Genomic DNA, 27,326 nt, shown 5'->3' with positions numbered 1-27,326 from the left:
CAGCATAACAATATAAGTGTAATGAAATGAATGATTAAAATGCTCCAAGCATTGGAAACAATTATTAACTTCTAAACATCTTAAAGATGCAATTTAATTCACAAACATTTCTTAAGTGCCTACATGGAAAGATCACCAAATGTAAGCAGTCTTCCTATTGGAAGCAGAAATTTTCCCCATTGTGTCTCTTGTGTGCTGATTTCATATTTTGACTCTTGTTAAGCCATTGAGATTTAAATACTATCTTGACCTGGTCCATTTAAAAAAAAAAGTCAGTGCCAAATATCCTTCTGTGAAACTCTTGAGTTACAGAACAGCTGCAGATCTGCATTAGTAAAGGAAGTTTCTTCACTAGGATGTATTTTATATATACATTTTTATATTATATGGTATTATGCTCTACTATGTTGTACCTTATTATACTATGCCATATTATAATCTTCTTCCCAGGTTTGGACCTAGTACCAAAGTTTGGCACAAAATGAAACCTTCTGCCATCCCCAGAAATATCCTCCTTCCTATGTCCTGTTAATAACTAAATGGTGCCCCAGAGGCCACGGCCGAGGACTAGTCCACTGTTTCCCGACCAGTGGGTTCCATACATTCTGGCTTTATTAAGTGTCCAAGCACTTGCTCCATCAGCCTTGCTCGTCAGTGTCATTAACTAGTTCATGGCAACATACTTACTGCCCTACATCGGCTGGAGCTTTCTTTTTTTTCCCATCAGACTTTTGGTTTTGATAGAGTTTTGGGATGGAAGGATGTCCTGCAAGATTTCTTGTTTGTGATAGCAATTCCTTTCTCCAGTGGACAGCCAAGACTCTAGTACTACTACATAATGCTTAGCAAGGCTTTCAAGCAGGTGAGCCTTAAATCACAAATGCCCAGTTTCTAGGTTTCTAATTCATATGAACAAATGTAACCTAAATATAACAGTTTATTGATGTTGTTGTTGTTGTTGTTTTTCTGGGAGAACCTACCAAATGTGTATTTTTCTGGTTTGGAAGGAAAACCAACAGACTTGAAAACAAAACTTACAGAGTAAATGGAGAGTTGATTTTATTTAACTTTGAGTTTTTATCTTTTTCTTATGCAGTAACCCTTCTCTTATTAAAAATATACAGAGCAGCCACGCCTACTGTACACCTCTCAATGCTGCTTTACAGGTAAGATTAATGACTGTACCAAAGATACAACAGAGGCATGTGTCTTCCCCACTCGTTTCAAAATATATTAGCCTTGCTCTAATTAGATATTAAATTTTAATTCCGTTAAACTTTTTTCTTAAGTGCACAAAGCATCATAGTCCCTGGAGGCAAACACATATCAGGCTGCTTCGGCATTAGTCGGATGCTTAGCATTTTGAATATTGTGGCAAAAAAATTAAAAGTTCACTTATTAATATTTATCAGCAGTATCATAATTTCCATCCTCTTATTTCAGAATTTCACTTGAGGCAAAAATACCACAAGTGTAATTACTCTAGCACAGCTATTAATGTGCTGAATGATAGGATACTATGTCACATGACCTTCTATTGTTCCTGGCTTTAAAGAGAAAGCATATCTTTTTTCTTTTAAAGTCTATTTTAGCATGTTTTTCTTTTGTTCTGAAATCACTGTTTAGTTCACTCTGTAAAAGTGAACTGATGATACAGATGTTTTTGTTTAAACTATAGAGATGTTGGAGAAAACGTCTTTGGATTTTGTGCAAAACAGGCAAGGTTATGTAACATGCCCATAGAATTTCATGTTGCCTATGGGTTCAGAGCACATTACATAATCTGCATTTCAGAAGAAGAGGACGAGTCAATATTAGGCCGACAGAAGTTTGCTTCTGTCTCAGGTATTACCAGGGAAGGTTAGTGGTTGGGCATTCCTTCCACTGCATCCTCATTCTGGTGTGTTTGAGCCTATGTTAGGATGAGAGGGAGTACAATGTTTGCAGAGGGTGAGCGGGTTGTTTCCAAACCCTTTAAAAATACTCATGTAACTTTTAATTAAATTACCTAAAGAGTATCTATTCTAGGTCCTCAGAAATTCCTCATCCATGACCAGGCTACTCCTGAGGAGTTGGGGGTGTGTCAATGTTTCGCTTTTTTTTTTAAACATTTGACTTAGCAGATTAGTTCTAATGAGTTTTCAAAACTTTTAAATAACAGTTTCTAAAAACTGAAAATGCAAACAAAGATCAGGAAAAAGCATTAAGTGGTTAGTGATTTGCACAGTGCCCCCCAGCTCTCTGTAGGGGACAGGATCCACACATCACTCAGTTCTGGATAAACTCTCAATAAAGGATTAAGTGTATTGTGCACAATTAAATTTGGGAGGGAAATTGATCAGACTTATCATTTAAGCAATTTCATTTTTTTCCCTAAGCAGGAAACAAATTAATCGGAGAAATGACTTTCTGCATTTCTTTTAATTATTTTAGTTGACACAGTAACTTCAGAAAAGCAAATGTGAAAGCATGTGTAAAGGCAGCCACTGTAAATACCATTCATTAGTAACTTATTTTCCCTGGAGTCGTATGAAGTGTGAATTTAAAGGCTGCTCTGTCTCTGGAATAGTATTAAGATTACAGGCACATTTTACATTCATGAGGCTGAAAGGCAAAAATGAAATGATCCTGCATTCCTCTGGATTCTGTTAACTATGTGACTAATTTCAATTAGTATGCTTCTCATTACAGAACTGTTCATGTTTTATTTCTGAAACATGTGGTGATGTCGTCATCTTTATCCATTCCTGTTTTCTTTGATAACCCCAAAACTATCTTCAGATTTTCCAGGAGAGTAGATTCTCTCTCTTTTGCCCACAGTAGGTCTAGATGAATGAATTAATTCTGATCAAAGTCTTAGGAGTTTTTTTCTCCTCTGCTATTTTGGATCCTTGTGAATAGACAACATCATAAGACACCTCTCTGCTAGCTTAATTAAATGAAGGAGCTAAGCAATGTGGTCATACTCCCAGTGATTCTTCCATTGTCATCCATTTCCAGAGCGAAGCAAAAATTTTAAAAAATGGCATAATCCCTTTTCCAGAAAAAAAATGAAAATCTTAAGGAACATGATGTGGCATTCAGCATAGCATGGTACACACCATATAAAGTGGGACCACATGATCTACTACAGAAATAAAGCATGGAACTCATTAAGCCTAGGAATCGTGATAGTAACTAAGGGTAACAGTAATGCTTTGCATTTATAGAGTTCCTTTTTCCAGAGGATCGCAAAATGTTTTACTAACATGGATGGGGAATATTTCAAGTGCTTCTGAAACATTATTCAAGCATTTCGGTTTTTTGGCAGACATACAAACCCTGAGGTGAACTTATAGCCTATACCCTTTTTTGGGGAAAGCCCATAAGAAATTAAGTCCATTTCAGGAAAAAAAAAATTATCCACCTGTGTCTGTACTTATATTCCAGCTAAGGAACTGTACTGTAAGCCACAGTCAGTTAAAGTGTTGAATTTGGGGCCATTGGTCAGGTTATCTTTACCTTTAGCCTAGGTCACGCAGCTCATCCCCTAATCACAAAGTTCTCATGTGTTCTAGAAAAGTAGCATTAACTCTTCTCCTGTCGGCTCCTCTTTTCCTGGAGTCAGAATTTGTAGGCTTCTTTTCCATTCTGTGTGCCACGGTGTGAGTGCATAGTGGTCGGGCGTTCTTAATTGGAAAATATGTGCGTATGTATTTATCCAGGTTTTCCCAGTCTTGGCTATTCTTCCTCTCCTGAGCTCCTTTTACAAAGGTAAAATTAGAAACTTCCTTTGTAGAGCAAGGAATGAGATTAAGGCAAGGAAGGAAAGTAAACGATTGTCCCCGGAAGTGGTTGCCCCATCTACCTTCACCTCCTGTATTGGGGTAGCATAGAGACTAGTCTCTGAAGACTGAAAGAAAAAAAGTGTTCATCTTATCCCTCCTGCTGCAATGTTTCTAGAGCACTGGCGGGATTTATAATTAGCCTCCCTCCACCCCTCAGAAGTTCTTCCAATAAGTCTCAGTGCTGATGCCGTTTTGCTCTTTGGCTTGAATTCAAGATACCGCCATCCTAAGATGGAGGCTCTATCATTTCTGCCCAGGTTGACACCATGAAGTAATGAAAATATCAGGAGAGAAACCTGATCTCGTGACATTCCCACTTCAGAGAAGTTGGAGTAATTGTCCCCAAAGAACTGCCCATTATTTGCTGAGGCGTGACCATTGGGTTTCAGCGAAGGCAGCTAGGAGGGCTCTTGCCCAGCTGCAGTTTGCAAAAAATAATTCTGGCAATTGCTTTTTCTCCTTGCTCTGCCAAAAAAAAAATGCTTTATTGCAATTACAAGAGATCTGTATGGAAAAAGTACTTGACTTAAATTATTTCACAAACTGTAGGAAAGTAGGGAGTGCTCCGAGTTGCTGTTCATCAAAATGAGTTCACCACATTTGGAAACAAAAACAGAGGAAATAACCCTCTGATTTCTTTTTTTTAAAAAAGGCAGCTATATAAATTCAAATGTGGAGAGGAAGAATCTAAGGCTCTCAAAGAGACTGGCCTTGGCACTAGTCCATCAGCCCCAGCTGTGTAGGTGAGTTAGCTTAGCCCCCCAAATACGTGGCATGTAGTGGGAAGTCGTTTATGGATTGGGGGTTTATACCACGTGTGAGGCTGGGATCATTTTAATAGGCATTCATTCTCCTTGCTGCTCAGCTACACAACTTCACATCTTGTTGCCTAGGGCCTCCCCCCCTCCCCACCTCACCCCCCATGCACAAAGGAAAGCTCTTCTTTTCTTTGGTATCAGGATTTACCCAACTCTCTGGGCCTATCGTGGAACTTTGTTCACACAGGATGGAAAATCAGGCCTATACTGTAGGATCAGGGAGATGCTTTTGATCATTTCTGATCTCTGACTAGGGTTGCTGAAGCTTATCCTCTGCAGAAAAGTTCACTGGGGCACTGTAACAAAACAAACTATTTAGGTACAGTAGTGTACTTAATGATTTCAACCAGTGTGGTGTCTCATTCCCCAAATTATAGGACAAGTATTAAAATTGGATGGGAAGCCAGCAAGAAAACATAGCATGTTGAAGGGCTACATTTCAGGTCTTTTTTTCTCATTTTTTACTACTCTTTTTCTTGCCCTCCAGAGTTGCCTCATGATTCTGGATCTCTTTGTCTACTTAAACGTGAAAAAAAAAATCACATACTTAAACACCTAGGAGAGAAGAGATATTTAACCTGCCTCCCTTTTTTTTTAAAGGACATAAAATATTTCAGAAAATATTTTGTTACCATCAAAAATTCACCTATAATAGTTATACATAATTTTTTTTTTAAAAAATCATTAAGCAGGGGAAATATATATATATATATATACACACACAAATATATGATTCATATTTTATAATCTGCTTCCTTTCTGTAGGGTAAATGTTTATGGAAGTTCTCATAAGTTGGAGCTGTGCAGTCAGAATAATCCTATCAAATCTATAATATCCAATAGTGGCATTATAAAGATGGATAAAGAAATGAAAATTGCATTATATTTCACTGTGATCTGTAAATATTCAATTCTTCTTGAAAAGAAAGCACCAGACAGAAGCCTCATATTCTGTAGTCCCTTCTCAGCCATGCATTAGTACTAAATGCATGGAACCACTCAATCGGGGTTAGATCCCATTTGGGGAAGGGAGGCTTCCTTCCTCAAGCCCTCCTCACAGGTGTTAGTATCTGGAGAAAGACATTTTCCTGTTTCTTGGGGTTAAAGTATACAGTGATAAGAATTTCTTCAGACTTAAAGCTTGAAGTATAATGTAACATTTAGAGTTCTTGAATTTATTTTCTTTTTAAGCAAATTATACGATTGCTCTGACTCCAAATCCACTAGAAGCTCTGTTTGCCAGGAAGCAGCGCCTATGAAAATGAGCTCATCATGATTTAGTAAATGAACCTATAATACACCCCACCTATTTATCATGTGTTTGTCTTTCTAAGCCTTATTTCTTCATAGACTCTTTCTGTGTTGTTGGCAGGCTTCAATGGCTGAGAATAGTATACCTCTCTACACTACTGCTTCCATGGGAAATCCCACTCTGGGCAATTTAGCCAGTGCTATGAGGGAAGAGCTGAATGGTGCGATGGAGCATACAAACAGTAATGAGAGCGACAGTAGCCCAGGCCGTTCCCCTATGCAAGCAATGTAAGTATAGAAAAACATGGGCAGCTAGATGGCACAGTGGACAAAACTCCGGCTTTGGAGTCTAGAGGACCTGAGTTCAAATCCAGCCTCAGACACTTGACACTTACTAGCTATGTGACCTTGGGCGAGTCACTTAACCCCAATTGCCTCACCAAAAAAAAAAAAAGAAAGAAAGAAAAACATGGCAGGTACATTCTTGACACCGATGACCGGGGAAATTTTGGACAATGATCCTATTTTCTATCAGAGGTGGGGAAGGGGAGAGTTCCTTTTCTGAAATTCCCATTGACCTAGGTATTGGTACAAATTGGAGTTTCTGGAAATGTTTTGAGAGACTTGAGGATGAAAAGAGGCCACTGAACACCTTTCATATAAAGGTAGTGGCATTATCTCATTCTACAACTGCAAACAGAGATAAAGTTAACTCATTTGCTCTTCTCTTCTTTAAAGCCTAGGCCAGCATTAGTGCAATATCATCATCATCATTACTATTGTGCATTTCTATGAAAATATTTTTGATTTGCCCAACTTTTCAACATCTCAAGATTTGGGCCTCAGGTAGATTAAAGGGGAGAGGAAGGAGAATGAGTAGTACAAGGAGGGGGAAAAAATATGCTTGTTTACTAAGTTGTATGATAAGCTTAAACTAACATTCCAAACACAACATAATTTCCAGGCATTAATGATGGCATATAGGAAAGGCTACATGATTTATAGATTGCTCTTAAAATATCAAAAGGAAAATTAATAGGAGCATTATAGCAGCAGACGGCAGTATAATGAGTGCATATATAACTGAATGAAATAATGGGAGCTTGCTGTCCATGCTAACTGTGAATGGCAACCAGGCTGCTCTGTACAATAGGAAAGGGTAAGGCAGGAAGGGTGTGATGCCCCTGTGGGTGTGTGCAGTATTTATGGGGTGAAAGAAGTGAGTTTGTGTGACTGTAAATAACCCTGTCCCTCCCAAAAAAAGACCAGAAAGAAATGATTATTTGAATACTTGAGAAGGAAGCTGGAGTTCTAAAGGTCTCAAGATTCGTGTTGATTTGGGGAGTTGACCTCTTTAAGGAAATGAGGCATTTTCATGTTTGTCACACTCTCAGCACTTGGTATAGTTTGCTTATCAACACTTTTAGCAAGTGAGCAAACCTTAGGCCACGATTTTCCAGCCACATTTTCCAGCATCTCGTTTTAAGGTCATGTCAGCGACTGAAATGAAACAGTGGGAAAAGATTTAATCTGTTGTGGTTAGAATCAAAGAGAATCAACATATAATGATGTCCCCCTTGCCCTGTTTTTTTTTTTCCACCTCCATATTCAGGGTAGGTGGGGAGGGAAATCTAAAACTCAACATATTTTAATATTCTAGCAGTATGACTTTACCAGCAGCAGGACTCCTCAGAAGAGCTTTAAACTGGCAATAGGCATTTTCAGTTAAGATGGACAGACCCATTTTAAAATGTTGATGCTGCTGTTAGTGACACCAATAGTTTTGTGTTCTCCAATGCTAATGTGAATATATGTTGTTTTCATCTTTATCATTGATGTCCCTCTGCCTTTAAGATATTGAGGTAGTTTATTCTCAGTTGTGTAGCAGTGATTAAAGTCCCCAATATTTAGTTGATGGAGTGACCCCAGATGATAGGCAATCTGGGAAATGTTCCCATTGATCACCGATAGGAATCAGGATAATGTGCGAGCAGCATTTTGGGAAAGCAGACTCAGAACTCATATCCACTAAATACGGTCCATGCAGTCATGCCATTTATTTAGGAATTTCATGTTCACCCAGCCAATTTCCAGGTGATATTTGGGATCCTGGAGTTTAGTTCTGTAGAAAAATGTGGTCTCTGAGTTTCTAGTGAAACTTGGGTTTCAAAATGCTTTTGAAAGAAGGCAAAATGAGTACAGAATGTTGCTCAAATCTCACAGGTTTACCCTGTTTGCTAAATGTAATTATATGTCAATAGCAGATTTCCTCTGTCTACTATCAGTGTCATAGACAGTTACTCTTTGTGACCTCTTATTTCCATTAAGTGCATTTTCTAATGGCATTTTTTCATTCTCCTCCAATATGCACTACCCTGCTATGATGCAAATTGTTTTTTAACTGTTCCAGGATATTGGAATAAATCAAGCCTTAAACTTTATCACCGAGTTTAAAGGACCTTGTTAGCATGGCAACCCAGCTAATATGTAGCAAGTGCTCCAACCAAAGTCTTCATTCTTCCCAGTTTTTCTGACACTCAAATACCACTACTTTTATTTCTCTTTTGAAACACTAGAAAGGGGTCGTCTAATTACAGCTTCAAGACATAACACTTTCATCCCGATGTGCTCTAAAAGGTGGCTACAAAGCAAACTGCTTCATGCTGTGTATACCACCAGAACGCCATTCCTTTAAACAAATTAGTTTTATTTAGAAAAAAAGAAAAGAAGCTCCCTCTCCCAGAATGGACAAACAAAAGAATTACTCAGATGTCAGAAGAAGGGAAAGTTGTGGTTTATCACGGTTGCTCTTTGTTAACTCTTCTACAAGCAGTCTTTCTGTTTTCAAAAAGAAGAGGGGAAGGGAAATGTGGATCGAGCAGCCTCTCCCTTCTGTGTCATGGGTGACTTTCAGTGAAACACAGTTTTAAACTAGTTTGGGATATGTGATTTATCTGGAATGAGATGCTCTGCAATGTCTCATATTTTCCAGCCATGCACTTTTTATTATCTAAAGCAGTACACCCCATGTCTGGTTTTGTGATACCCCAAGATGTCTAGTGATATCTTATCTCAATCTCAGCCATGAATTTTAATTTTGGTTTCATGTTAAAAATCAAAACAGTCCACTGTGCCATTTCAGGGTAAGAGAGACAGAGGGAATTCATTCATTCAATAAGTATGTATTAAGTTTCTAATAAGTATATGGCACTGAAATCAAACAAAGTAAAGAGGAGATGCTTCCCCTGGCTTCACACATCTGCAAATGCAGCATTTGAGTTAGGGCTCTGAGATCACAGAGAATGGTATGTCGTGAAGTATTCAAAGATCATACCATCCTTCTTCATATTTCTATGGAGCAACTTGTGCAGGTCAGCCCCTCTTCAGTTTTAGGGAGTGTTCTCTTTCCCCCTCCCCCCAGCGTCCTAAAACAAAACGAATTTCTTCCCATTTTTTTTCTGATGCCATGACTCAACTCATCTCATTTTCAGAACTTGTTACAAGTAAAATCAAAGGCTTCAAAGTCTATTAGTACTGAAAAACCAAAGGGAGGAAAGTAACAGTATCATCTGTGCTCTTTATAAATGAAAGAGAACAGGGCAACCTATGTCCTTGACTCTCTAAGATAGTGGAAGGAATGAGATGAACACAGAGAGATCAGATGACTTCACCTGCATGTGGCATAGCTGAAAGTGTAGTAGAGAGCTCTGTTAAATTTTTGTTTAAATTTTTAAATTTTTTGTTCTAGTTATTCATGAGAGTATGAGCTTGCTTTAAAGAAAAAAAAAGTCTTTTTTCTAAGAACCATTCCTCAAACTTTATCCAAGTTGCATTGAGGTTGAAACCATTTAGTGATTGAGAGGTTTCTATCTTCCTGAACAGTCCAGGGCAGGGATTCTTGACCTGGAGTCCATGAACTCTCAAGGGTGTCATTGGATGGATTTCTTGGGGGGGGGGGGTGCATCTGTGAATTTGTGCTTTTAAAAATATTTTAATAACTGTATTCAGTTTGATCAATCTCCTTTGTAATCCTGTGTCTTGTATTTTAGGCATTTAAAAGTATTGTTCTGTGAGAGGGTCCATAGAGGCTTCCTCAGACTGCCAAAGGGATCCGGAACACATCAAAAGGGTTCTGAATCTCTGGTCCAAAGTTATATTCTGCTTGTTTTTAATATGGTTTATCCTCTTTGTTTAGCATTTGTACTGACGTCAATTATTCAATAAGCCAGTGGTCTCCATTACTGTTTCTTAGTCCTAATGTGTGATAACGTCAATAAAAAACCAGTCCTTTTCCATTGATAGCCCCACCAAGGAGACCATGATAACGCAAATGGGTATTTTACATATCAAAAGCCCCAGAACAAAAAAAGTAATTTGTATTTGTAAAGGATCGGTTGTAAATATGATTTACGAACAACATTTCTCAATTGTTATCATAGCAGTTTTGTATGATCACCCCACACTCCCCTGCGGGTTATTCATGGGCTAGTCCATAATGAGAAATTTGGCAGATCTCATCTCCGTAGAGCATGCTGGTGCCCACCGTGAAGCCGGGGATCGTGTCTTGCCTTGTTTACAGCTGACAGTGTTATTATTCTCGTTAGGGTTCTGCTCTCTTATCATATTGTTGTGTCGAGCGGGCCTTTTCCTCGACGTTTGTGTTTCCTGGCAGGGCTTTTCTTCCCTTATTGACAGTTTGTAAAAATATGCATTAATTTGGAGTTTCAAGCATGTATCATGGTGTCTCTTTGCTGTGTTTGCTTGAAGTTGATTAATGATAGAACCTCACTTGGGGTTGTCCTCTGGAGAGTTGTTTCACAGGTTCTGCATGTTAACTAGAGAAACAGAGCACACAGCTCGCAATGATTAGCCCAGACTCCGGGAGCTCAGTGGTATGACAAACCAGCATTTTGTTGTACAGATGTTTATTTCACTTATTTATTTGAAGATTGTATTAATCAGTCCAGTGTGTCTACCGAGAGCGTAATCTCCAAAGGGCTGAAGAGATAATCCAAAATAAAAAGGCCTCTTTTCAGGGAAGTTTTTTTCTGGGCACCAAGTCATGACAGAATGACTTATGTGTTCCCTAAGAAAAAAAGTAAAAAGTTTAATATTCTCTGGAAAGACACAATTATACTAATAATCTTACCCATGGAGTACTCCTAATTAAATTGGAAACTTTGCTCATTGGTCATGTTTTTCCTTCCTTAGGCACCCTGTGCATGTCAAAGAGGAACCTTTAGATCCAGACGAGAATGAAGGTCCACTCTCCTTAGTGACAACAGCCAACCACAGTCCAGATTTTGATCACGACAGAGATTATGAAGATGAACCTGTAAATGAGGACATGGAGTGAATGTTTGATAACCTTACCCTGAGAAATGAAGATTGGGAAAAAAGAAAAACAAAAACAAAACACGTCAAAGTCCGCTGTGAAATCTCTCCATTATTGTACAGTCTGGGAGATTTTCACTCCATTTTGACAACTCTGAAATGTGTTAACTCTTAGTGCCATCAAGTATCCCATTTGGGAGTATTTTTGATTTTTCTACTTTTTGTTGAAAAAAGGAATTTGTACTCTGTGCATTGGATGGACTTGTTTGGTACTTGGGATTTTCCTCTCTTACAGTCAATATCAGTGTTGTAAATTTGCTAAACTGATTCACTTACATTTAGCAGCAGACTTTGGACTGCAGTCCTGCCAATCACAGACACTGAGGACGTCAGACTGAGCATGTTCACCCAAACTGCAGATCAAGCCTTTGCCCGGATTTTAAGGATTCCAATGGACCACATATTTGCACAGTACTTACTGCATGCTGATTATCACTGCCTTTACTCCATTTTTTTTTTTTTTGCTTCCATTTGGGATGGGGAAGACCTCTGTGTGTGTATTGGGGGGTGGGGTTAAAGAATAATTATCCCAAACTTTTTAATGTATTGCTTTTTTTTTTTTTTTTTTTTTTGGCTTCTACTATACCATTTTAAGTTCTGACCTCAGGCCTCAATTTGGGCCCAGGGCCTCTTTGAGGCTTTAATGTTTTCTGTACTCTGTGATGAATGTTAATAGGTGTTTTTATTATACAAAGCTGAATGTCATTTTCTTGTTTGTAGTTTTCTGTCATTCATTCCAATTTCCTTCAGATAGCACCTATGTTTTCTTTAAATTCAGAAAACATTCCGTTTTGGTCTTTGCAAGAAGGTCCCAAATGCTGCACTCTGCCCCAGTGAAGGTTGTCCAACTCCAAAGGATGAAATCCTGCAAGAATGAGAATGAATGACAGACAGACAGAGAAACACTGTAGAAAGCAACGCAGATTCATTCCACAAAGCAGTATTTGGGAATTTTGTCTTAGGGTTGTTTTCTTGGCAGCCACAGTGATCATAAATGCCACCTCATCTGTAACATCACCAGGATATTTAGCACCAATTGAATTCAGTAGCAGCTAGTATCAGTCAATCAAAAAGCATTTATCTTGCAAGAGCCTACTATGTGTCGGGCACTATGCTAGGCACTGGGGACACAGACAAATAAGAGTGCAGTGGCAGACACTCCCTTGTTTGACACAAGCTTGGATGGACCACCAGCTCTCTGAAGTAGTCGTAAGGATCTGTGTAGGGTACCCACATGGGTTACTTTGTCTGCAAAGTGGTGAAAAATGTCACAGACTTCACACAAAATACCATTCCTGAAAGTAGTGGTGTGGTAACTTAATGTAGGCATCCATCCATCCATTAAGGACTGCTTGGTGGCATTAATCTGCTTGAATGCAAATTCGATTTCAGATTGAACTTGTTATGGAAATTGTTAAGGACTGAGCCCAGGAAATGTTAAAGTGTTAACGATTCCAATTGTGCAAATTCTGTACTACGGTTTTGTTGGTTCTGCAATATTTCTATGCCAACTCGGCTCACACAATCAGAGTGAGAGATATAGCGGCGGTCTCAGGACTGGAGCTTGCCTTTTGGAGCTCAGCGGTTGTCAGCACGCACCATCGGGAGAGAAAGCTGGAATTCTCCGTCAGTCCCTTCAGTCACGAAACACCTGAGCATGTTCATTCTGCAATCACCGTTGTCACTCAGTTATTTATGTAGGATGGTAGCTTATTTTTTATTTTAGTTTGAAAGCCTTTCAGAGCTTAATTTATATTCTCCTTTGTACTTTTTTTCTAAAATTACCAAAGATATTACACAAAGGTAAATTATGTTCTCTGTTATATGCTTTATCTTATGAAGCCAAATATCCTCTTCTTGTTGATCAAAGGAGGTGAAAGAATTTAGTGGGAAATGACAAGATATGGGCTATTGGTCACCTGAGAGAGAACTGCTCCTTTATTCTATAATAAATTTAGAAGGCCAAGTAGGTAATGGAACCAAAGTTGTTGCTTTTTTTTTTTTCTTTTTGTGCACCTCTACAGTGACTGAAGCTCACTACTGTAAGGAAAAATTATGGGGGCTATCAAGAATCAAAGTAGGGAACCAGTATTAAAGGAACTACAGAAAGGAAGAACTCTCCCATGACAAAAAAAAAAAAAAAGTGAATGTATGTTGCAGAAAATTAGTGTATCCAATAAAGGAGACAGTTAAATAAAATTCAGAGAGAACAAGAAAAGCTTCCATGATTGAACTGGGACATATAATAGATTTTTCTCGGGGGAAAATGTTTGTTTGACAGATTGTATGCCACTTTATTTTTTAAAGGATTGTGCTCAGATCACATCTTGAATTTTGGTTCATCTTGGCATAATTTCTCAGTTTTTGTTCTTTAGGTTTTGTTCACCATTTTCTACAAAGAAATAACACTCCTGTCCACTCATAAACTTGGTACAAGAAATAGAAACTTGATTGGCAGTTACTCTTTGGAGCTCCATCCACTCTGCTCCCCACCATACAAAGGGCAGTCTGTGGTCATTTTAACTTACCCTGATGTGCGGGCAGTAGCCCGATGGGATCATGAGAAGTGGGCCCTGTGTGTCTAAACTGAGTGGGTTGCTGGCTAGTTCGGTATTCAAAAGAGGATAAAAATCTGGTAGATTAGTTCATTCTCAGCATGTGTAGCTAGACATGAGTAAAGAGAACAGCATGAGAAACTGTTAGTTCGCATACCTCAGTTCAAACCTTTAGGGAATGAGTAAAAGAAAAATACATTGCACTCAGTTGCACTTAGTTGTATGTCTTGCATGCTTAGTCTAAAGACTGTAGCAAAAAATAAAATAAAAAGAGAGAAAAATTAGATTTTACGTCTCTTGCGGGTGTCATGGCCTCGCAGAAGAACCAACTGAAAAAAAAAAAATCTCAGGCTTTCTTTCCGTCAAGCAAACTTCACTCTGGTTTTTACAGTTCTGATTCCGTATCCCTTTGGGTACCCAGTTGCTTCTTTCGGGTGGGGTTTATTATGTTGTACATATATAGCCCGCTGTGTCTGTGTGAGCCTTTGTCTTTTTCGGGGGAGGGCGGAGGGAGGTTCATTTTTTAGATATTGTTCCTAAAAAGGAATAAATGCATACACCTGTTTGTCAAAACACCTTTCTTTTTTTTGTGCAACTGCTTTATATTAACTATACTAAAAATAGCTTTGGAAAAAAAAAACCTACTGTATGTAATGGGATTGCAGAGTGTGCTGCACATGTATTTCATTTAGTTATCCTTGCTTTAAGAATATTGGATGACATTTCCTGACATGTGGGAGAAAAGCCCTGACCCTTTTTTTTTTTTTTTTGGCTTTTAAATTGTAACATAGTTGACAGATTTTGTTTTGTGTTTTTTTTTTCCTGTTATCATTGATTGAAGCATTTTGTACAGTTGTGGTTTTTTTTTTGTGTGTTAAGCTGGTTTTTTTGATACTCCCCGCCCCCCTTGTGTTATTCTACCACTGACATTTCTGGCTGTCTTCAATGAGTTCCTAACATTTGAAAAGGAAAAAAAAATGTTGTTGAAAATGTTTTCTCCTGCTGCAGTAAATATTTTGCATGATGAAAGTCCAGGGTCACACTTTCAAAGTTTATCAGTGAAGTAGTGATTATTAATGGGGAGTGTCAAAATATTGAACTTTTTGTATAAAAAAAAAAACTTTACAAGGTGCCAAGATGTAAAGACAATTTGTTACATGTTTTTTTTCTCAAAGAAAAGCGTACATTATGAAAGTAGTACCATGTATCAGGTAAACACGCTGTCAGGAATGAGGGTCCAGCCTTCCTTGTCCCCAGAGTTTGTAAATGTGAAACCTGTTTGGTTTCTGCATTTGACTAGCAGAAAAATGACCTATCAAGGCTTATGTAGAATAATTGTGTCTACCAAGCTGGCTGTCACTTTTTTGATGCTGACATAGGATGGTTCTTACCTAATTCCCAATGCTCTGTCTCAGAACTGCTATGGGATACCTCAGATTTTCAATCTACAACTACTGTGTAAATCACTAGATATTTTATCCAAAAAAAAAAAAACCTTTTTTAAGGGGGGGAGGGGGAGAAGCCTTGAGAATTCTTGTAGTTTTCAGATTACAGGTGAGCCCCGTTTCTTAAGAACACAAAGACTGTGCATAGAATGGTTTTAAATCTCTTTGGTACCTTTTAGTTAATAACTTACACCGAGTTTTGGGGATGTTTAGAAAAGAGTTTTAGCTTTCTTATCTCAAGGATCAAATTGACAGCTCCAGTGACATTTCATGGGCCTGCCATAGTTTATGAAATATCTGCTACACATAAGCCTTGATGAAAATGGTACAGTCTAGACTGTTAGCATGGTGCTGTGTGTGTATGTGCTGCCAGTAACGAGATTTTTTTTGATAAGGCATAAAAGAAACTCATTCCTTACATCAACTGTAATTCCATCATTCCATGTCTGTTGATACAGACAATAAAAAAAAAATGTTGTGTAGTCAGTACTAATTACTGACATTATAGCATTCTCAAATGCAATAAAAATGCTGGTTGTTCACACTGGTCGTACAAGTTGCCACAGACTAAGTTTTTTTTTTTTCTTTTTTTCCTCCCTGCCCTGCTGTTATGTATTAGTCGAATTGCATTAGGCTCCATTACCAGCTGCTTCAGTTACCTAATTACTAAAGTCAGCTTTCAAGAAAAGAGGGCGTGAAGCAACTTCTCCACACTTAGTGGACACACCAAGATCAAAGTAAAAATGTCCACTTAGAAAAACTTTGAGAAAGGAACTGACTTTTCTCTTGATTACACACACACTTATTTTCCTTATCAAATTTTATAAAGAAAAAATAAAGTGTTTAATAACTAGCATTAGTAGCAAACTGAAAATTCAGAGGAAAGTGATTTCATGAATAATTCATTAAAATTTCACATCTGCAAGATTAGTCATCCAAATAAAATGCTAATGTCAAAAAACATGCACCGTCTATAATATTCTCATCAAGAAATCTTTTGCATATAATGATAAATGCTTAGATTAGAACAAATGATTTTATAAAAATATTCTTATCATAAAATTACACTGGATAAATGTTACTTTCATGGGAAAAGAGTAGAACTTGAGTTACTAAATATTCTATCAAAATCATCTTGATTTTGAAAATTTGGTGACCTATCTTTAAAAGAAGTTGCTATTTCTCTTAGGTGTCTATTCTTTGGTGCAGATTTTTAGAGAAATATTTCAGAAAACAGACATCCTTTTTAATAAAAGTAAAATTGCCAGTGTATGGATGAGCAGCATTAAATGAGTGCCTAAACAACTATAACATAAAACCAAAGAATAGGAGACTTAGAGCACATCACTCAAACCGGTAGATGACTTTGAAATTGACCTTGCGTTTTTTATTTAAGCAAAACACCCATTGACACGAATGGGAGCATTATTGTTTTCCCCCCTTTCTTTGAAAAGAGGTCTTAAAGGGCATATTTGATAATGTTCTGGAAATCCATGTGCCTAACCTTAAATTTCAAACTCGCAGACTGTTCACTGATGCCATCTATACTCCAGGAACCCTTCACACAAGTATAAAACAAAAGTTAAAATAAGTTTATTTCCCATCCTTACCAGTGTACACACCATATCAGTGACTATTCATGGAAGATCTTTCATGTGGTCATTTGTATCCAAAGGGTCCTGGAAGTACGGATATTACAAATACAGTATTTGTAAAATCCCCAGTTGGTTTATACATATAAACTAGTTTATGCAAATCAGTTTATATGTATAAACCAACTATACGTTTTGCAAACATTTAATGTGTATGTGTATATACGCATATACACACACAGATGTATACATGCACACATACATGAAGATGTAAAGACAGTCTCCACTGATAGGTGGTTCTTTTAAATGTTGGCATTGAATTCAAAAGAAGTATCCCATAGTAAGTTTAATTCCACATTATTAACATACATTTATTTCCATGAGTTGCTTCAACCCCATTCAAAATGAAAACCAAATACAATTAGTTTTTCTTGCCCTATTAATCAGGCTATCTCTTCAATGATGATGTGACCTATTGATGTTATAGGATCTTAATTAAGACTTAATCTTTCATTACTGTTGTGATGTAAAAAAAAATGCCCATTGTGATATATTGTGTTGTTTCTTAAAATCTTGGATGTGTGTAATTGGTGAAAGGTTTAAGGGAGAATTCACTTTTATGGGTTCAATAGGTCCACGTTCTCTTTGTTTGGAAATGAAATACAATGCAAAGAGTATTAGTTTAACTCTAAGAAAATATTTGGTTTACAGAAACCATTATGACAGTTTCAACCTAATAACAGCAACTTTCAAATAAGCCTTCTTCAAAACTAATAGGCTTTACCAGTAAAGCAATCTGCAGGCAAGCTTTCAGAGAAATAGTTCAGGAATTGGAGTCAGGAGATCTTGGCTCAAACCTTATCTCACACACTTACTAGGTACGTGACCTTGGGCAAGTCACGTAAACTACTTCTGAGTAGGATTTCCTGTAAAATTAGTATGGAAATATTCACAATCGCAGAATTTTCTCGTTAAAAAGGAATACTTAAGTTACATGCCTCAGAGGGCTAACTACTGCAGTGAGGATTGTTTTTCCATATTGTTTGGTTTAAAAAAGAAAATGACAAACAAGAAATAATATTTTTCCTGCTCCCCACTCTTATGCCGATAGAAGGGTGACATTTAGTAAGTGATTCTTAGAGAAAATACATCCATTTGAAATTATTAGCAGTCTACTTTTTGTTTATATAAGTAGCAGAAAACACTGGAGGAAAAATAAGCTTCGAGTTACAACGTTAATTTGAAGGTAACCGGCCTTTCAAGAATTAATTTCAGCCAAGGCAATAATCGTTATTTACCAGCATCTGACATTTTTATCACTCATCATATTAGCAAATTTCCATTGAAAATGCTAAAACGGTTCGTCATAAGGCAGATAACTGCTTTAGCTGTAAAAATGACCAACACAAGTGCCGGTGCTCACACATTAAATTATACCGTAATTAATAAAGACAGTTAAGCTGTCTACCAGCAACAGCAATTTAGGTAACCATATTTGATCGGCTATAAATTATAACTACATTAAAATTCCAGAAATATTAGCAATATGGATTACTTGATGGAAGTAGGTGCTGATGACCAACACTCCTTTTTCTTTTTCTTTTTTTTTTTTTTAAAGAACGGAAGAACGGGTCATGTTGGCCACGAAACCATGGGCGAAGATCAAGGCTGAGCACTTTTAATCTTGTGAAACAAGCAATTACAAATAGTCCCATCGATTTGTTAAAAAGCTTTAGGTGACATAAATTGTTTCCTGTTTAGCTTATTGCTCTGATACATAAATGTCACAGAGTATAATATTAATTAGGGCCAGGGAACAACCAGGGGGCAAGTGATATGGCTTCCAGTCAAGGATGTGTCAGGTCTTTGGGAAGGCTTTTTAGAAGGCGACCTGAGCTATTGGGCCTGGCCTTCTTGTGCCCTGCTCTTCAAGCTTCTTGGCATAGCAGGACAAAAGAAAGAAAGGGAAACTCTTCTACCCCCAATAAAGTCATTATTTTAATACTAGTTTAATTTTATCATTTAAGCTAAATTGCAGTGTTTTTCAGAGGCATTCCCTTGCCATCTGACATGAAATCCTACACTTAAAAAATTGGTGTCAACAAAATACAATAATGTTTACAAAAGCTTTCTGCTTCAAATGCTGGACATTTCCCCTCGCCCTTCTGGATGTGGCATGTATATGTTTCATTTTTCCCCTTGGGTGTACGTTTCTACACTTAAAAATCCATTTTCAAATGGGTTGTGCAGGTTATTTACTTAACATAAATCAAATGTATCATGTACCCTTTCTTTAGGCTGACTTACAACTTAGAAAAATAGATACTGAAAAAGTCTGGAGAAAATTTATTAAATATACGTTTTTACTGTAATACAATATTAATGTAACCCAATGCTCGTTTCCCATTAAGTTGATCCCTTTTTTTTTTTAATACACACATGCTTTTTATTATTTTGCACTCATGCAAAAATTCCACATTCAAAGACTTTCCATCCAGTCAGGAATGTCTCTGGCAAAAGCACAGTACGATATCCTGACCTAAAAAGAGACAGAAGACATCATTCACAGGGAAAGATGGTGTACCACCAGTCAAGGCGAGCAGACCCCAAAAGGAAAATGAAAGGTAAACTCAAGTCAACAGTGCTGGAGCAGCAGAAACAATTACTCTTTAAATCCCTTCTCACAGCTACTCCAGCGCTGCACAGATGAAAATGTTTGATTTGCAACATAAAAGATTCATTAATTACCACTTGAATATTTAAAGCTATTTTGCAGCCTAACAGAGATAGATAAAGCAGTGAATTAAAACCTCTAATAAAATTGTAAAAATATTTCAATAAGTTTACCAGTGTTATGATTTAGGGAGATATTCAAGCATTCTTAACCGAATAAAATCTTAGCAATTTTTCAAGTGTGTATTTGAAGTAAGATGTTGAGATTTCAGAGAATAATTTGTTTCTCATTTTCAAATGTTTACTAATACGCTGTTTTTGAGCCAGAATTGCTATTGGTAACTTTGTTGAGCTAAAAAAGACACCTTATCTCTAGGTGGGGATATGCCATCCCCGTTGGAGTTAAGGAATTTCTTTTACAAGTAAATACGATTCAAGAGGTATGGCCCTGTCCTCTGGGCGCTTCTGTTCTGAAGAAAGGGCAGCTAGGTGGTGGAGAGGATAGAACTCCTGGCCTCAAACATTTACTAAGCTTTGTGACCCTGGGCAAGTCACTTAACCCTGTTTGCCTCGGCTCCTCACCTGTAAAATGAGCGGGAGGAGGAAACTGCAAATCATTCCAGTGTCTCTGCCAAGAAAACCCCAAATGTCTGACATGACTGGATCAAAGGACAGTCTGGAGAAAGTAAAGGCTGCTCACACACAACCCATGCAACACACCCACCCACAAAACAATGCATTCTGAATACTTTGCATTCATTCAACTGTTCATTCAATCCTTATGGGAACACCTATTTTGTTGGGTTCTGGGAATTTTAAGACAAATAAAAGAAGGAAATAACCCTGCTTTCCTTGAGTTTGTATTAATCCAATTAGGGAGAAACAATTTGTATTTGGAAGGGCAGATACAAAGGTTTAGGCATTGGGATGATCTGGAGGGGTTTCCCGCTTTGGGGGGTAAATTGAAGATTCTGGGCAGAGGTGAGGAAGGAATGCTTTCGAGTCACTGGGGGGAGAAATGGCACCTCATATTCTAGGCATTAGATTTGCATTATCTATGACTATGTATTACCTAGATAATATGTATCTATGCATTAGATGTTCATACCAATCTATCTAATACCTTTCTAACAGGGTGCTAAAAGTACTCAAATCTAGATTCAAATTCCAGCCCTTAGGCAAATCACTTGGACCTCAGTTTCCTCTGCTGTTAAAAAAGAAAGAAAGAGAGGGCTGGACTAGATGATGTCCAAAGATTTCTAGCTTTTTGTCTGTGGAAAGTATCAAAGGATGTGAACAAACTGTTCTCAAAAGAATCCCAAACCCATGTGAAAGAATGAGCCAAACCATTAATAAGAGAAATCCAAATCAAAATAACTCTAAAAGTTTCACCCCACACCCTGAAAATTGGCAAAGATGACAAAAGATGAAAATAGTCAGTGTTGAGTAGGTGGTAGAAAGACAACACACTAATGCTTTGTTGGTGGCACTGTGATTTGGTGTAACATTAACTGCAAAGCAATTTGGAATTGTGCAAAGTAATTAAAATGTTCATATCTTTTGACTCAAGAATTTCAATGCTAGCCATAACAACTAATATTTCTACAGGGCTGTGAGGTTTGCAAAGCACTTTACATAGATTAATTATCTCATGTCCTAAAAAGGTCAATAACAGAAAGGTTCCATATATATCAAAGTATTTATAGCCATACTTATTGTGGTAGCAAGGAAACGGAAACAAAGTAGGTACCTAGTGGGAATGGCTAACCAAATTCTGGTTCCTAGATATGATAGTATGCTACTGTGCCATCAGAAACAATGAATACAGAAATACTTGGGAAAGCTCATAATGAATTTTTACACTGTGAGAAAAGCAGAACCAGGGAAATGATATACACAATGAGTACCACCATGTAAATGAAAATAAGAACAAGAAAGCAATTGAAACTGAATGCTAGAAAAATATGATTAAGCTTAGCCCAAAAGAAGAGATGAGAAAGCAACTCCACCTCCTCTGTCATTTCCTCACCCCCACCCCCCAAACACATAATTGAACGTGCTGGGGTACTATAAATGTGTACCACTACTTATAATGTTAGGGGTTTTTTGGTTTTTTATTTTGGTTAGTTTTCCTAAACTTCTGTGCCCTTTAAAAAAAAAAATCTTTGTTTTAAGTGATGGCTCTCCGGCAGGGAGCAGGAGATAAGCTATATTTGGAAATGTAGAAGATAAAAAAAATTAAACACACACACACACACACACACACGCACACACACACGACTTACTATTTGTATGACCTTGAGCAAGTCATTTTATCTCTGGGCCTCAGCTTCCTAATCAATAAAATGAGAGGCTGAACTAGGTGACCTCTTAAGGACTCTTCCAGGTTGAAATCTGTGACCCTAGCATTCTAATGTGGAACTACACATCGAAGACCAATAGAGCAACATTATTAAAAACAAACTCTCTTCCTTGTTGAATCCAGGCCAGTGAGCAGTCTCCTGTCTTGGCCTCTGCTTGACTAGAGAAAAAAAAAAGTGACTAATTAGGATTGTTCTAGAGGTTGTGTGGTATACAACACTGGATTCGGAAGCAGGAAAGTCCTGAGTTTGAATCACTCAAATACCAAGAGAAAATAATTTTTATGGCATTGTCAAGTATGGTAATACATTATTGTTTGCTTTCACCAAAGGGCTGGTTAGTAGTAGAATCTTAAGCCATTTAATATTATTTAATAATATGACAAAAATACATTGTGCCTAATTAAAAAGTACAGGAAAAACACTTGATAAAAACTAGGAACATTACATGAATAATAAGAATATAATGACAGTAATGTTTTCCACTCCACTCTTGAAACAGAAAAAAAAAAATACCAGAACCTATGTTTGAATCCACCTCAGACACTAACTGGGTGACCATGAGTGAGTAATTTAACGCCCCCCCCAATCTATTTTTTCTTATCTGTAAAATAAAGGAATAAAACTTAAAGGACTACTAAGGTCCCTTCCAGCTTTAAATCTAGAATCCTAGACAAAATCCTGAATTCTTAACTTTTTGTGTCATGGACCCATTTGGATGTCTGGTAAAGCCTATGGACCCTTTTGGAAATAATGTTTTGTTTTGATAATTGAAGAAAATGCTAAATTCAGTTCTAGTAAGGATAAAATGCATTTTTTTTTCCATTTTAATTCACAGATCCCCTGAAATCTATCCACTGATACTTTATACACAACCCAAGTTAAGAACCCCAGTCTTAGAAGAATACTTTAATCTGTACATTGATCTGTGCGTGAGCTCAATGTGGATAATGACTCTAGGAAAGCTAACTGTACCCCATCTAAAGTGTCTTGTTCCATGCCAGTCTTTGTCTGTCTTCTCATAAATCCAATGAACCCAAAGTGGACCCTCCTCTTGCTGTCTTGATGAAACACAGTGGCTTCCTATCACCTATCCCTCACTCCTAACACATGACTAACTGCTCCTTTTCCACTCACACCTCTCTCTTGATGTACTTTACCCTGCTTCTCTTGAACCATTCTTGGTTGGTGATGTGTGTTGTAGTCTATTCATGTCTACTATGTACTTCTCCATTGCCATCTATGGGACTATCGACTTCACAAGTATATTGACGTATCCATTTTTGAGAGGCAGATATGAAGTGTACAGCTATGTAGTAATATGTGGAGTTGCACATCATCTTTATCAATTGCCATAGTATATTTCCAGTCCAGACTGATGTCATTGGGAACAGGTCGGGAAAATAGCGAATTGGGTCTGCAGGATGTTAAGCACTCATGATTTTAGATAGCTTATGACATTTGTCTTCAGGGGAATTGGGACTTCTTTCAGATATCTCAGCTTATAATGGGTGTTGCCGGAATTCCATGCTTTAGTCAGTACATAGTGTCCCTGGAGGGTCACTAAGAAGATCAATGGTTTTGTCTTTGGTTAATATGATGGAATGGAACTGTCCGTGCCTATATTCTGTTTCTTTGACCTCTCCACATCCCCTTCTATTGCCCATCAATCAATAAGCATTTTTAACCAACTAATATGATTCAAGCGCCATGCTAAGCACTGGCAAAGAAAGACCTCTATCTAAGAACTGACACAAAAAGACAAAAACATAACCTCTATCCTCAAAGAAATCAAAAGATGACCACGTGGAAAGCAAAATCCATTTCCTTACCCAGGTCTTTTATAGAATATTTTTGGAACTCTAGTAGAGCACTTTGTCCATACTGATGTCCCTATAAAGAAGCAAAGATGATTACCCATCATTATAGGCCCTTGCCACCAGATCCTTAAAATGATGGGATGTGATTTGAAACCGAGTATGATAAAATTCATAGAATAACAAGGTGCTGCTTTGTGAGGTTTGCAGGGTCATCTGACTAATTTCAAATAAATTTCCTTTTTTTTCTATATTTAATTTAATTTCTACTAAGACTTGACATCCATGGGGAGGAAAAGTTTGCAACCTGAGACTAAAGACAGAAAATCATTAGGTTTTAAGAATTGGTATTAACCATATTGATGATGGAGATAATGCTGTCCTTTATGTACAAAGATTACATCACTTTAAGTTGTTTTTCTAGTAGTCAGAGATAGATTTGCCCTGATTCATTCATACACATTTGCCTAGTTCCCCCTTGAGACCAATGGCATTCAACGACTGAATTAGAGGTTTAGTCTCTGGCCATGGAACAGCAGGAAACTGGCTAGCCCATAGGACATTGGCCTCGTTAGCACTATGTTCTAAGTAATGGGACTCACTGCCAAAGATAATTCAGAGTATCATTCTATAACCAAATCCACATGAAGGCTATTTGGGGTCTTAACTTCAGCTTCCTTGGCCCCTTTTTTATAACCGTTTGGTCACATGTTCTAAAAACAAACAATATGGTAAAGAATGTTATTTTGGTCCAAAGAGAATTGGCAACATTTGCTTCATGTAAACAGACTCTAATTGAGGAGGGAAAAAAAATGTGTAGGTTGAATTCGTTAAAATAAAAGGGAGTTTGGGGATAGAAGAGAGTCATTTTTCCACACCGAGATACACATTCATTTCCTTGACATGCCGAATCAACTGGAAATTGATGTACTTGGTCAGGTGTCTGTTATTCTAGCCTTAAAGGAAATGATGTTGTGACTACTTAATGTTGCCTTCATAAACCTTTAAATTTAAATTTGTAAAATGAGAACTGAAAATTTACAAGGCTAACAGCTCTTAGCACCAGCAATCATTTCCTGGGTTGTACATTGGCAAATACTCACTAATTTAAAAATAAACATTTTGAGAAAGATCAGGGATTAGGCTGCTAACTGCAAAGTTCATTCTCCCTTAGAAGTTCTTCCTTGATTATGAAAACTGCATAACCCATTTCCTTTGGTGTGCAAAAAGGTGTGTAATTAAACCATCAGCATAATACCTATCTACATGTAAAACCTGCACTTATGAACTTTAACTGCTGAATAAAAACTCCTATTACATGACCATTAAGTATTATGAATAAAGCCAGTCATCATAGTACTTGATTAATTTTTATGCACTGAGGATTGTGTTTAGCAGAAATTTGATTTCAGTGGTACCCCTCCAGGGCAACTCTTTGGACTTCTGTGGTCTAGTGCTGAGTATGCGCTGAATTGCAGGAGGGGGGACAGGCAGGCTCTATGGTTAATTCCTGGGACTGGTAGACTTTGAACCACCCATTGCCTTGTTAGACGGCTCAAGCTTGGACCAAGAAGTTGTTTGTCATCAACACAAACAATGCAGCAAGAGCAAATTACAACCTGCCTCATTAAAGGGATCATTTATTTACTTATCTATTTACACATGGTTTGTACATTGATGCCTTTTAATTTTTACATCATAGTCATAGATATAGTCCTGTCCATCCTCACTCTGTCACTCTTATTTCTTGTAGCAAAGAAAAATAGTTAAGTCACACGAAGTGATGGAGTCTGACAGTGTAGGTGCAATATTTCCCACTCATCATCCATGCTTTTCTAGAGGAGAAAAATGTGTTTTAGAATCATCTACAATATATAATACAATAAAACAAACATTCATTAAGCCCCTACTATGTGTCAGGAACCATGCTAAATGCTGGGGATAAAAATAAGAAAGAGAAAGATAATCCCTGCCCTTTAGAAGCTTACATTCTAATACGGGAGAACACACAAAAGGAGGCTCCAGCAACAATAGTGGTCATTACAATTCATCTTAGTTCAGTTGTCTTTCCAGCAATTGATACTATAGTAGCCACTGTGTATGTTGCCTTCCTGTTTTTGTGTTTTGTTTATTTTTCTGCATCAGTTTCTATTTCTTCTCATGTTTCTCTGAATCCCTTGTATTTGTAATTTCCTACAGCACAGTATTATATCCATATACCACAATTTGTTCAGCCATTTCCAAATCAGTGGACACCCACTTTGGTTTTAGTTTTATTTCATTGCCACAAAAAGATATTTAACATATATTTTCCATTAAATAAAAAATCCTTTAAGAATATTTTGCACATTGAAGCAGATCCAATATCAGTCAAAGAAAAGACATTTATTAAGCATCTACTATGTGCCAGGCACTGTGCTAAGTACTGGGAATACAAAGAAAAGCAAAGGACAGCCCTCTCCCTTGAGGAGCACATGACTTAATGGGGGAGACAACAAAGAATAAATAAGAAATAATCAACAAAAAGAAAACAGTGGAATTAAGAGGGATTAGGAAAGGCTTTCTCTAGAAGGTGGAATCTTTGCTGGGACTTGAAGGAAGCCACTAAAGCCAGGAGGCAGGAATGAGGAGGGAGAGCATTCCAGGCATGAGGGACTGCCAGTGAAAGTGCCCCAAGTGTCTTGTTCTAGGAATAGCAACTGGATTGAAAAGTATGTAGGAATGCCAAATGGAGGATTTCATATTTGATCCTGGAGGTGATAGGGAGCCACTGGCATTTATTGAGTAAGGGTGTAACATGGTCAGACCTTCACTGTGCTTTAAGAAAATTACTTTGGCAGCTGTACCAACCAAAGAGAAGGTCATTATTTATTTTAAAGATTCATTGATGTCTTTTGTTTTTTCTACCATAATGATTTCTAGATGTTCTAATTCCCATCCTCTGGAACGGAATCCTCCCTTGTAACCAATAAAAACGTGAAAGCAAAAACAGCTCTTGTTCACATCTGGCAACATAGGTAATATTGGACTCCTGTAGTCCTGCACCTCTGTACTGGGAGGATTAGAGGATCACATATTTAGAGCTGGAAGAGCTTTTGAAGTCGTCTACTCCCACTCCCCTCAATTTAACAAGGAGGAAAGTGAGGCCCAGAGAAAATAAAGAACTTGCCAAAGGTCACAAAACAAGTGCAGGTAGAGATGGAACTTGAATTCACACCCTCTAACTCCAAATGCAGAATTCTGTCCATTGTACCATGATGGAAGGAAGTGTGCTTCATTATCTGTCTTCCAAAACCCAACTGGATATTACAGTTCCTTAGAGTTTGACTTCCTTTCTTTTTTAGTTTTTGTCGTAGTTTTCATTTACATCATTTTAGTCATTGTGTATATTGTTCTTCTGGATCTGCTTACTTTACTCTTCATTACTTCATGTACGTCTTCCCATGGTTCTCTGAATTCCTTATAGTCATCGCTTCTTACAGCATAATCATATTATTCCTTTACATTCACCTACCATAATTTGTTCAATTCACCATTCCCCACCTGCTAAAGTACAGCAATGAATGTTTTTTTCTTTTGGGGGATTTAAGGGAC

General features: G+C 37.5%; 1 protein-coding gene across 7 annotated transcripts in view; it reads left to right on the top strand.

Moving 5' to 3' along the window:
* Nucleotides 1-15,834, top strand: part of FOXP1 (forkhead box P1) — a 684,561-nt gene extending 668,727 nt beyond the window's left edge. For all 7 annotated transcript variants that reach the window (XM_027864125.1, XM_027864120.1, XM_027864124.1 and 4 more), the window contains 3 exons: nt 1,097-1,166; nt 6,018-6,184; nt 11,108-15,834. In XM_027864125.1, the coding sequence (XP_027719926.1) occupies nt 1,097-1,166; nt 6,018-6,184; nt 11,108-11,252 (382 nt within the window). In that variant the 3' untranslated portion in view covers nt 11,253-15,834. The remainder of the gene's footprint in view (nt 1-1,096; nt 1,167-6,017; nt 6,185-11,107) is intronic.
* Nucleotides 15,835-27,326: the final 11,492 nt, after the last annotated feature.

The sequence above is a fragment of the Vombatus ursinus genome, unplaced genomic scaffold (assembly GCF_900497805.2).
Source record: "Vombatus ursinus unplaced genomic scaffold, bare-nosed wombat genome assembly UNPS02014773.1, whole genome shotgun sequence".
NCBI classification, from domain to species: domain Eukaryota; kingdom Metazoa; phylum Chordata; class Mammalia; order Diprotodontia; family Vombatidae; genus Vombatus; species Vombatus ursinus.
The sequence above is the reverse complement of the archived record's forward strand: the minus strand, read 5'-3'. Positions and strand labels throughout refer to the sequence as shown.